The sequence below is a fragment of the Oryctolagus cuniculus genome, chromosome 15, assembly GCF_964237555.1.
Source record: "Oryctolagus cuniculus chromosome 15, mOryCun1.1, whole genome shotgun sequence".
NCBI classification, from domain to species: Eukaryota; Metazoa; Chordata; class Mammalia; order Lagomorpha; family Leporidae; genus Oryctolagus; species Oryctolagus cuniculus.
The window spans coordinates 61530705-61542843 of NC_091446.1; the positions used below are offsets into that span (position 1 = coordinate 61530705).

The window sequence follows — 12139 nt, forward strand, 5'->3', positions numbered from 1 at the left end:
GGCCATCTTCTCACTGCCACCAGCCTCTGCATGTAGTCCCCGCCCCCTGCGCATCACCGGCATCACTCCCCATCTTGTGCCCACTGTCACCGCTGCCTTCCCAGCAGAGCCCACGGCAGGCCCTTCACTGGGTGCATGGCGCTGGGCTGGGAACCAGTCCACAGCTCCAGTTCTTCTCTAACATTTGTCTCCATGAACCTCAGGGTGAGCAGGGCCAGGCCGGCATCCAGGGCCCACCAGGGCCACCGGGCCCCCCCGGACCAAGTGGACCTCTGGGGCATCCAGGACTGCCAGGGCCCATGGGGCCACCTGTAAGTATCTCCTTCCCTCTCTCCTGCAAGGTTTGTCCCGAGAAGTTTCTGGAAGCTTCCAAACCTTGAATAACTGATGGGAACGTGGGTCCCCACCAAATGACAGAAATACCTTGGCAAGGCTGCTGGAGGCAGGCGGCCCATTCAGGGAGCTGCCTGTCCCCGCACACCTGCCAGTGGCTCCGAACGCACACGTGGTGGGGCCGTGGCCAAGTCCTCACCTTCCAGGGAGGAGACATCCATTCATGGGCTACCCCGTTCCCAGCCTCAACAGTGAGCAGGCTGCCCATGACCCCGGCACTGAGAAAAGCCCGCATCAGAGGCAGTAGGTGCTGAAGGTGCAAGGGGGCGTCCCCCATCCACAGCCTGCACAAACATGGCTTTCAGGGAATGTGCAGGGTCGCACTGCTGGGCCAACCCAACACCTCCCCCACACCCTTGCTGGGCTGGGTGCTCGGGGCCCTCCATGGGGCCTGCCTGGCTCCAGGTCCGTCAAACTCCATTCAGGAGGCCTGGCTGGGCCCCTGCTGTCTTGCCACCTGACAAGCTCAGCAGAGCCCCTGGGCTTCCTTGGAGAGAGCGGATCCTGCACCCACAGGGCAGACGAGGGAGGGGAGACCCAGAGGGACAGGGGTTGGACACCAGGTTTGCCTGCCTTGCAATTGCTGTTTCCCTCCCAGGTGGCAAAACAAAGCAAGCACCTGTCCTCCCTGTGTCGTCCATCTGTGTGTCCCTGTCCCCCCCCCCCGCCCCACCCCAAATGTGCAGAGAGCGCCCCTTCTCCCTGGTCCTATCTGCTCCTAAGCCTGCTCCAGGTTGGTAGTTCTGAGCCATCCGACAGTTTGTGTCCTGAGCTCTTCGCTCAGGGTCATAAACCCGGCCCTTTGCTGCATCAGGAAAGAGCCTCCCTGTGATGCCCCTACGAGAGAGGGGATCTAGAGCTGTTTGTACTCAAGTGCGAGTCCCTCCCACCAGCTACGTCTGGAGTAGAGATGCGGCGCGCCCCTGAGGGTTCCCCTGACACATATCCCTGGAGGTGGCATCCTGGGGCCTGGGTGTCCCTGACAGATAGCCCTCTCAGGCTGGGCCACATTCACGACCCCGGGTATGCCGCCTGGCCCCTGGGCTGCCCCAGCTGCTGGTGTTGGGCTGTCTGGGCTGGGCAGCAGCTGTGGCTGCCCACGGCATCCAGTTGATCAAGAAAGGCTGGTGCAGTGCTGTGAGAGCCAGGGCTGTTGGGAGCCGGCTCTCCTGTTCAGCTTGCCCCCTCACTCCCGCCCAGCATATTTTAAAGTTTTCATCATGTTTCCCCAAAACCCCAGAGAGGGAGATTGGTCTTGCTCACATCAGTTTTTAGATGGGAAGATAGAAAACCTGAAAGGGTGTGAAATTCAGAAAAGTGAACCCAACCAAGCCAAGGATACCGAAAGTGCTCAAAATCCACTTCTTTGCCGACCGTTGCCCTCACACCCAGCATCCGGGGCCCTCGCTCGCGGACCCCACGCCAGGTGGCTTTCTCTGTGAGGTTGTTTGTAAGGGAGCAGCAGAGAAGAAAAGCCCAGACAGCAGGAATAGGCAGGGTGGTTTTCTACACCCGTGTGTGCTGTCCAGACTCACACCCGAGACGGTGGTGCAGCCAGCCGTCCCCCTCCCCCGGGCAGGGGGAGACAGTGGCTCGTCCAAGGGCCCAGTCCAGGCTGTGCTGGGCCAGGTCGGGAGGGGACCCAATTAGGAGGTGGGTGGGTGGGAATCTGCACCAACCACACCATCAATTTAGCGTGATGCCACTGACCTACTTTCCAGTGGGCAAGCCCAGCAGGGCTGCCCATGGCGCCCACACGGCTCCAAAGAGGGGCCCGAGCCTGCTGTCCCTGTGTGCCCTCTGCAGGTTTCAGATACCCTCCTGGGACCCTCCAGTGCCAGTCTCTCACGGCAAGAGGGGATGTCAGAAAGTTCTTGGCAAGACGAAATTTAAAAATAAGTTTATTTTGCTGCCCCCAAAAAAGTTTGAAATCCATGCATAGCTTTTTCTCAGTGTGCCTTTTCCATGGACATTTCAAATACCCTCTCATGGTTATGCGGGGGCTACTCCTGGCTAACCCCAACCAGTCACCAGAGGAAACCATCTCCACTCACCCTCTCCTTGCTTCCACAGGGCTTACCCGGGCCTCCGGGACCGAAGGTGAGTGCCTCCCTGGGCGATGCGTTGAAAGGCACAGGGGCCCCGGGGAAGGAGCTGAGGGCCACCTTGGCTGAGAAGTGGACCGAGCTTGGCTCACTCCCCAGACACCATGCTCCTCTTGGGAGTGACTTTGCTTCCAACAGAAATTGTCCCTCCTGTGTGCCCCAGCCCACCTGGCGAGTGCCACAGCTGGTGCAGAAAGCAGAGCCTGCTCTCTAAGGAGCTTAGAGTCTGGCTGGAAACTCGGGGCCCAGCCACAGCACCCCAGTAAAAATGTGTGCCACCAGGTGTCAGGACTGGAAGAGGCCTCCCGGCTCAGGCAGTCTCTCGGGGAACCTTGTCCACAGGTCCACGGCATGGCATGGGATCTGCCTGTGCAGCTGGGACCCCAGAGCTCTGGGGTGAGCAGGTGCAAAGCCCTGATCCTGCCCAGCCATTTTATCCACGTGGGAGCTGAGAGTTCTGGGGAAAGACACTGCCCGGGTTCCACAGAGTCGCAGTAGAACAAAAACTGGCCCTTAGGTCTCTGGAGTCCCTCCCAAGCTGACCCTCCTGCTGGTCCTGCACAAAGCAGAGCCCATTCTGTAGAGCAGAACCATGTCTGTTGGCTTCAGAGGAAGCCGAGGGTGGCTCTTTGAGGCAGAGATCTGGGGGGTGGGTGCGGAAAGGTTGGGAGGAAGAGAGTTGTGGGAGACACCAAGAACCACAGTTTGGCATTGGGAAAACTGTTAGAACCGCTTCTCTCTGTTCCCGCAGGGAGACCCAGGGATCCAGGGCTACCATGGCCGGAAGGTAAGGAAGAGGGGAAAGACCCCAGCACCACCCCTACTGCTCGCCCGAGGGGGCCCCCACAGTGCGCCCAGGGTCGGGACTTGGCCGTGCACTGTGCACACGTACACTGAGTGTGAGTCTTGCGGTGTTTGTGAAGTTGGCTGACTAGGACTTAGCGTCTGTCTCCACTTGAGCAAGAAGGAGGGACAGAGAGGGCAGGGCCCCAGGCAGCGACCTCACCCAGGAGGTCTCTCCTGCCAACCGGAGTGACCACGTCCATGGCACCCGGGTTGTCTTTGGTTCCCTGAGAGCCTGATAGACGGGAGCTGGATCCCTGGGGTCCAGCCCAGGCAGAACTCCATGCTGAGCTCGCAGGGAGCCGTGAGGGGGCCCAGCCTGCAGCCCCCACGCCAGCCAGCCACAGTATTCCTGCGCAGACAGCGCTGGGAAGGCCGGCTGTGCTGACTGCCAGCGTGCCGGGGTGCAGTGCGAGCACAGGAGGTGGAGAGAGAGATCTGGCTCGGGAGGATCGCGGAACCTTCCAGGAGGGACAGCCTATGGGCCCCACCCTGGTGTGTGGCAGGTGTATCTGCTCTTGATTGGCATGTAACATGCCATCCACGCCTCCTGGCTGAGCGTGGTGACGTGTTTTTCCTGGTCCCGTGCATTGGCAGTGTGGGAGTCTCCGCAGGGCTCACTCGCGCAGTGGTCTATGAGTTGGTGGCTGGAGGCACCCAGAGGGGCCAGGACCCCTCCCTCACAGCTGTGGTGGTTGCTGCTGGCTGGGGCCAGAGGCCTCCGTGCTGCGCGTGGCCCTCTTCCTCCAGCTAGGTGGGCTTCCTTACCGTGGGCAGGCTCGAGGCAGCCGTGGCACCTGCTTGCCTCACGTGTCCTAACACCGTAATGACCGGAGCAAGTCACATGGTCGAGTCACGTGCATCAGGGTGGGAGGGGACTCGGTCGCCACTGCTTGGTCTCTGGAGTAGCAAACGTTTGTGGCCACATTGAGCCCATCAGAGTGGTCCTTGGACCAGTGGATTTGAGGTCTTGGTGTCTTAGGCAGGGTCCTAACGTTAGCTGTAATAACACGGTGATGATGCCAGGAGCGGTCAGTGCTCACTGGACACTTCCTTGTGCCAGGCATGGTTTCTAACCCTAAACCCACCCCCGCGAGGCCGTCAGCACTGTTCCGTTTAACGACAGAGGAGACAGAGCCTTGCCCAACTCTCGTGGCTTTTAAGTGGCAGAGCAGGGCTTGGAGTCCAGCTCTGGGCCTTTCCCGTGGACCTGCTGTGCCCAGCCCTGCCCACCAGCCCTGGCTGGGAAGACTGCAGCCTGCGGGGGAAGACATGAGGCAGGGGGAGGCGCCTGGAGCGGCAGGAATGCCGGGAACGGAAGCGTCCGTCCAGAGCCTCACGTTCCATGCACGCCGCAAGCCGACGGCTGCCGTCGCCCCGTTGTTTTATGGGTGCTTGGTGGGCGACCCGGTAAGACCTGAGAGGCCTTTAATTAGTTCTGCATAAACCGAGACGCTGCCTTGTGTCAGGAAGTGGGAGTGACAGCGCCCACAGTCGCAGTCGCCTCCACCTGCTCAGCGGCTCACAGAATTTACGGCCCGCCGCCGCCCGGGGCTGGTTTTCCCATTAGCCGGGAGCCCCGGGCAGAGGCTGTGGGCTGGCAGAGGGGGCCTGGGGTCACAGCCGGGCCTGCGGCTGGCTTTGTGGCATGACGGGCGGCTGCTGTGCTGTGAACCGGAATGCGGAGCTGGGAGGCCGGTTGCTCTGGGCTGGGGTGTCACGACGCCAGGGGCGCGGTGCGGCCAGCGTGTTGTCCCCATCGCAGAAGCGTCCCCCTGGTGCTGCTGGACTTGTGTCACGTGGACAGGTCGCTCGCTCTAGCTGGGAAGAGGGGCCTACCTCTGTGTACAGCTAGGGGCAGAGCAAGCGAAAGGAGAGCCAGGGCCTGGGAGGGTAGGCGCGTCCGTGCCCTGCCGCGCTCTGGGGTGTGCTCAGAGCCACCTCCCAGCTCAGGGACGCCGTGGCTTCCTCCACAGCCCCTGGAGTAGGGCAGGCACCAGCTTTGGGACAAGCCCCAGGCTTTGCCAGCCTTTGTCCGAGGCTTTTCTCACCCATGCCCGGGGCTGTCTAAGCATTGCTGCTCTCTGGGTGCACAAGCAATGGAGAAGTAAGTCCCTTGCCTTCCTGCCCGACCCTCGCCCCCCCCCCTTCCCAACTGGGCCAGGGCTCCCCCCTCCCGCTTCTCTGAGTCTCTGGAAGGCTCCTGCGGCCTCCACTCCTCCCCCCGATGGTCTTTTCAGTGGCCAGGGCTGGGGCCGGCACCTGGCTAAGTCAGCTGGCCCACAGGTGGCCTCAGGCCCCTGGTCTCTGTTCCAGCCTCTCTCTGGCTGTCCCTGGCTCACCAACGCCTCCTCATCCACCAGCGGCCAGGGAACAAGCACTGGGGAGTGCTTCCGGGACTGGGGGCCCCTCCTTGGGAGGCCACAAGCGCCTGACCCACTACTGCAGCCCATTGACCCCACGGAGTGCTGAGCTGAAAGGAATTCCTGTCTTTGAAGCCAAGTGCAATGATGCTTCACATCTCTGGATTAACCCCCTGCCGCACTCGGCCCTAACCAAGGCTCAGCGGCCAGAGGAAGAGCTCAGAGAGGCTCACATGTTGCCCAAGGCTGCACAGATGGGGAACCCCCAGGCTGGAGCTAGAGCCAGGTCCCGGGAGTCCAGACCCAGCCGCCAGCCTCTCCCTGTGGTTCCTCTGGGTGTGGGGGGCTGGTCCCCCAAGCTACCTTCCTTTGCTCTTCAGCCCTGTCTCTTGCCTTCGCCACTCCCTGCTTGGAGTAAGGCTCGCGGAGGAAGCATTACCCTAAAGGGTGCCTGGGGCCCAGATGCTGGGAGGAGGGATCAGCCCTCTCCCTTAGGGAGGAGAGGGTGCTGTGAGTGCCAGCCCCTGGTGGCCTGGGCGTGGTGGGGGGGCGTGGCCTCCGCCTGAGCATCACTGTCACTCACCTACACTCCGGGAGGTGTGTCTGACCAGTGAACTGGGCTCCCCACAGAGACTCTCCCTGCCAGTGAAGGGTGCTAATCACCCGTTCCTAGGAGCCCCTCCTGGGCCAGCGAGATCCACCCTCACCCCCCCCCCCACCGCCCTCTCCTGGAGAGCATGCTCAGAGTGGTACTTCTCTGATCCACACTTATGACCCCGATCCACTTCAACTCTGCCACGAGACGCAAAGTGTGTTTAAAACATTACAACCTTGGCTCCCTTTCAGGAGCTCCGAGTGCTGTCCATGTTTGTCAGGCTGACTGGGGATCGCAAACGCTGGCCAGAGCTTATCTCTAAGTGCATGGGGCGGGGGTGTGGGTGTTAAGCCTCAGGGTCTCCTGCTTGCAGTGTTCAGACCAGAGGAGGAGGGAGGGGAGAGACTCGGGCTGCAGCACTGGTGACTGCAGTTACAGCTCCTGGAGGCCTCGGGGTGCCCTTCGTTCTGGCAAAGGGCGTGAGGATTCTGACCTGCAGGGCCGTGCGGGGGATGGACACGCCTCTGTAGAAGCACGCCGTGCTGAGCCTCTTCAAGTGTCGGGCTGGGGACACACGCTCGGCACGCACTGCTCTCGACTCTGGGAGGCAGCTTTCACTCTTGTACCCAGTTTACAGGTCAGCCAACTGAGGCCCACAGAGACCGTTTCCCCCAAGGTCCGCAGCAGGGAAGTGGCGAATGTGGGTCTTTCCGCCTTCTGGCCGCCGGGGATGGAGCCCGTGGCAGGGAACGTGGTGCTGGGTGCCCCGTTTCAGCCGAGCTGCTAAGGAAGCGGCGTGCTTTGCCCACTGGTACTGGCGTCGCCGCACACCTCTCCTGGGGACCCGGGTGCTCCCAGGACTGCGCATCTTCCTGTCCCCAGAGCACAGAGTCACTCAGCCCCATGTGGGGACAGCCTTTTCCCTGCAGAGTCATGAAATCCCCGCGGGGACACCCAGACCATGTAAACTAAAACAGATCAGAAGATTCAGCCCCCGTCTGAGGCCTCCGCCCCACCCTGGGCCCGCTCGGCCCTGTTTGTTTTGCGCTCAAAACCCGCAGATTAATTAGAGCTGACTTTTCCCTTTGGAACTAACTACAAAATCAACCGATCTCAAATGGAGATTACAAGCCAGCCGCCCTTCCAAAGCCCGGCCTTGAGCGGGGCGGCGACCCCGGGCATTCCCTGGCTCACTTCCTGCCGGCCTAATTGCCGGAGCCCTGGGATTTCCATGCTTCCGGGCCTCCGAGCTCTGCTGACTGCCTGGGGCAGGGAAGCAGGAACCCAGCTGCCCTTTTCCCGGAAGAGAGGCCTGGGAACGCAGCCGGGGTTAGGACAGCACCAGCCCTGCTCACCTGGCTGGGGCAGCCAGCATGGGGCTGTGGCCCGGGGCTGAGCTGTGTGCTCCCTCCCTGGCCCTCCCCGCTGCCCCTACTCCCCCCGCCCCTGCAGAGAACAAAGAGTCTGTACAGAGCCGCCTGGGCCGGGGGCTCCCCGTTCCCCACGCAGACCGAAGCCGGCTTCACGTCAGGGGTCGGGCACTCCATTCATCTCCCGGGCCTGACCTCCGCGTGGCTGCGGAGCTGACCTTGAGGCCCCCACCTCCATCCAGACTGTGTCTTCTTGCCAAGTGCCTGTCCAGCTTGTTCAGCCAACAGTCAATCACCAATTAAGAGGCCATTCCTGCGGGACGGGAGCACCGCCGGCTTACGCTCCCAAAGCTCCTTCCATCCGTCCCGTCGTCCGTCATGCCTGTGAGAGATGGGTCCTCCCCCCGAGCCCCCGCAAGCTGAGCAGGAATAGAGGAGCTATTGATTGTGGAGGGGGCCCCGCTGGCGGGGGTGGGCTGAGGGGCCAACTCAGAGGCTTCCACGCATCCTACAGCGGGTCCTGGCGCTGAAGCTAAAGAGCCAGTCCCCCAGCCATCACACTCCTCCCCCGTCCCAGGATGGCCCAGATCAGGGGGCTGACAGCCCCCCTGGGAGCCCCGGGGAGCCCCCCTGGGCAGGAGAAGGCAGAGGCGGAGGCGAGTTAAAGCCAGCAGTGAGTGCAGCTGCATGGAGCCCGCTTGCTAAGGGAGGCGTTTGAAACAAGAGAGGAGTTAACGAAGAAGGCGCTGTCCCAGGGGCAGCTCTGTGCACAGAGGCGCCACCTCCAGCCCCCGCAAATGTGCCCTCGGCACTGTGGGCCGCGAGCCCTTGGCGGTGACCCTGGGCCTCTCCCACCTGCCCCATGCTAGCTGGTTTGGGAGAAGCCCCGGTCCCCCGCTGGGAGGTCAGGCAGGGCAAGCCCCTGAGAGGAGCCTCAGAGGAGTGAGCCTAATGAGAGTGGAGTGAGCTGCACGGTGGGGCAGCCGGGAGCCCTGCTTCCTGGGATGGAGGGAGGCGGGGTCATTGGCGGAATTAAGTGACCTGACCCAGAGGGGAGCGGCAGGGCGGAGGTCAGCCACCCAAACAGGAGGCGGCCTCCCTGCCGGGTTCCCAGGTTCGGCCGGGCTGCAGACAGCTCCAATTAGCCTGCAGACTGTGGCTCCCTGGGGCTGCTCTGTAGTCGCTTAGGAGGCTGGGATAAGATGACCCTCTCCATGTTGCCTTGTGTTGCTTCTGGTGGTGGTGGGTGGGGGAGTGGAGTAAGGCCCACTGAGATTCCCTCCTATGGCCAAGGCTCCCGCCTCCACAGAGCCCTTCTCTGGAGCTGTCACCTGTCACCTTGGCCTCTCTTCCTAAGGGCCTTGCAAGGAGCAAAGACAGTGCTGGGGCTGTTGAAAAAGATACAGGAGCAGGTATCTTGTCTACCCTAACTTCGCAAATAAATAGCCAGCACAGCGAAGGACAGTGGCTTATCAGTGGTCACACGGCCTAACTCCCCTCATGGAGGTAGGCAGAGGTAGGTAGAGGAAGACAGGGGCACGGGGGAAGGTGAAGAAAAGGCAGAGAGAAGGAGGATAAACACGAGGCCCCCAAACAGCCAGGTACCCCAAAGCTGCATCCCCCAGGATGGGAGCCTGTCTGGAGGCCCCTGGGCTGAGTTGGCTTGTGGGGGGGGGGGCGTTGGCATGTCCACTGGGAACCTTGGTCCCAGAGTAGAGTGATAGGGCCTTCCCCTGGAGCCCCCAGCCCCAGCAGGGGCTTTAGGAGGGCAGTGCCACTGTGGTCAGACTTCAGATGCGATCCTGCAGCGCCCTCTGCTGGCCACATGCAGGACTGCGTGCGGGCAGGGCTGCGCCATGGTGGGGGCAGGCCTGGGGCGCTGGCTTGCCTGATGTGTGTACCTCCTGAGTCCAGCTGTGCCACCCCCGTCTGTGGCTCAGGGACAGTCACAGGGGGGTCAGAGAGAGGGAGGGCTCTGGCACTTGGAGCTACAGATTCTTGGCCTTCTGCCGAATTCAGAAACTTGGCCCAAACAGGGTGACAGAGAAGCCATTGCAGACAGATCTGAACCCATGCGTGCGGATCGCAGATGCCTGGTGGCCGTTGCTGCCCTGGGGAGCTGGCTCCAGCTAATGCGGGAAGAGCAAAAGGCTTCCGAGGGGACGGTATTTGGCTGGACTTGGAAAACTTCAGAAAAACGTGGGGTCAGGGAAATGGGTGTTTTTCAGAGCCACAGATAATAGTTGTTTTGCAGATGGGGCTGGGGAGGAAACTGGGCAGAGAGGCCCTGCCCGGCACAGAGCAGCGGGTGTTCTGCAATCACAGGGCTTGCTACCCAGCCTGGGCATTGGGAAGCTTGCTTGGAGCCAGTCTGGAGCAAGTCGTTCTAGCCTTGGATGGCGAGAAGCGGGGAGTAGAAGGTTGAGGAGGTGGGGCCAGGCAGAACCAGCTCTGCCCTCCAGCAGTGCACCTGTGGGAATTGCGCCCTGGCCTGTGGGCCACAGCCCTCAGGTGCTGCTGGCAGCTCTCGCCTGCTGCTGGACAGCATCCTGAGCCAGGCTGGATGTTCATGCAGGGGCTCCATGTGTGTCAGCCGCCCTCCTTCGGCCGCGACACACACAGCAGGTTATAGTCTGGCCCGCCCACTTCTGGCCTCCCGTTTGTCACTGGTTGTCAGCCCCAAGCCCTTCCCCTTACGTGTGCCTCTTCCAGATCTCACATCTCCCCTGGGCTGGGAAGATGGACAATCGAGCAGGGGCTGCACACGGCCAAGGCCCCATGTCCTTGGGAAGGGTTAGACCTGGGCACTTGGGAAGAAAAGGAGGAGTGGGACGGGAAGAGCAGGTGGCGTCCTAGGAAGCCTGCTGAAGGCCGAGAATGTCCAGGCAGGGCCAAGAGGGCAGGTGCACAGCGGGTGTACAGCCGGAATGCAGTAGGTGAGAAACAGGTGTGCAGGAGGTGAGCAGAAGGCATGCAGTAGGTGTCTAGCAGGAATGCAGGAAGTATACAATAGGTGAGCACTCACTCCTGCCCATGGCTATCCACAGCACACCAACTTCCAGGCCCAGTCCAGCAACTGAGTGATGATGGATCTTGAATAGTCACTTCCCTCACTGGACTCTCTCCTCCCCTCTCTCTCTCTCCCCCTCTCCCCTCCCCGGCCCGAGAACCTGCCCTGCCTTGTGATCTGTGACTCAGGCCCCCCTGCAGGCCCACACAGCTGCCAGCCGCCACAGGGGCCTCGGAGCTTATCACAGGCGGCCGGCGGCCCAAGCTTCCAGACAAGCCATTGCTGTGGGCCACAGGGCCGAGTGTGTGCCTCTCCTCATCATCTCTCGTTTCCTCCTCCAGGGAGAACGGGGCATGCCAGGGATGCCGGGCAAGCACGGAGCCAAGGTACCTCCCTCCCCATATCCCAGGCAGTGCCAGGACGCTCCCCCAGCACTCTGCCCTCTCCCTCCTTTCTGCGGCCCTCTCCCCCTGCCCCTGCCTGCCCTCCCAGGCAAAGTGGTGCTTTGGAAATAGATTGACCTTCAAGGAGGTGGTCTCAGGCTATTATGTTCACCCCTTGCCTGTTGGGGACCCCTGCCCAGCGCCATCCAGCAGCCCAGGGTCCCCACGGTGCCTCCCGCAGAGCCTGGGAGCTGAGCAGGTGGGCAGGCAGCCCAGGGGGTGGAGAAGGGTGGGCTGCATGGAGCCTCCTCTGCAGGACACACCGCCCCCTCCCCCGGGGCCCTGCTCGAGCCCACATCCTGGTGAGGGAGGGGGCGGGCAGCAGGCAGCTGTGGGCAGCCCCCCTTCCCTGGCCACCCCTCCCCGCTGCCTCTGGCTGCAGGAAACCTTCACGCTCTTCTCTCTCTCTGCCAGGGAGCTCCGGGCATCGCCGTGGCTGGGATGAAGGTCAGTGTAGCCACGTCCCTCGGGGCAGGGGCAGCTCTGTGGGGTGACTGTGCGGCACGAGGGGCAGCTGTGATGCCAAGTCCCTTTCCCAAGCCTTGCTGCCCACGCACAGCCCTCAGTGGGAGCCGGCGCTGGCCCCCTGCAAACCACACACCTTCCCGCCCCAGCCCAGGGCCTGCCAGCCTGTCCGGGGCCGGGGGACCCCAGCTCTTGCCTTTTCATTTTAGAATTCAGCCATACCGAGCTTCCCCCTCTGAGCTGATCGACAGGCAGATGTGCTGGGAGAACAGGAGCTCAGTGTCCAGGCCTGACAGGCCCCAGCCTTCCCCGGACTCCTCCTGGGGGGGGCCGCCCCCCCATACCTGCCACAGCCCTCACAGGTCGGAGGAGGCAGGCAGCCCGGCCAGATGCTTCTTGGTGCTTTGCTCATTCTGTCTCTCTCCCTCTCCACGCAGGGTGAGCCGGGGAGCCCAGGAGCCAAGGTACTGCTGCAGGCTGCGTGGAGCAGAGCGAGGTGGGGCGGGGCGGGAGGGGCGGCTGCTGTTTTGCTCTTGGTCCCCATGAGGCTGG

At 62.3% G+C, this 12139-nt stretch overlaps 1 protein-coding gene across 1 annotated transcript in view; it reads left to right on the plus strand.

Annotated features, from left to right (window-relative positions):
* COL13A1 (collagen type XIII alpha 1 chain) overlaps positions 1–12139 on the plus strand; it is a 94002-nt gene that overhangs the window by 29007 nt on the left and 52856 nt on the right. Inside the window, exons 13-18 of the mRNA XM_051823837.2 lie at positions 204–311; positions 2467–2493; positions 3250–3285; positions 11021–11065; positions 11537–11569; positions 12025–12051. Of these exons, the coding sequence (XP_051679797.1) occupies positions 204–311; positions 2467–2493; positions 3250–3285; positions 11021–11065; positions 11537–11569; positions 12025–12051 (276 nt within the window). The remainder of the gene's footprint in view (positions 1–203; positions 312–2466; positions 2494–3249; positions 3286–11020; positions 11066–11536; positions 11570–12024; positions 12052–12139) is intronic.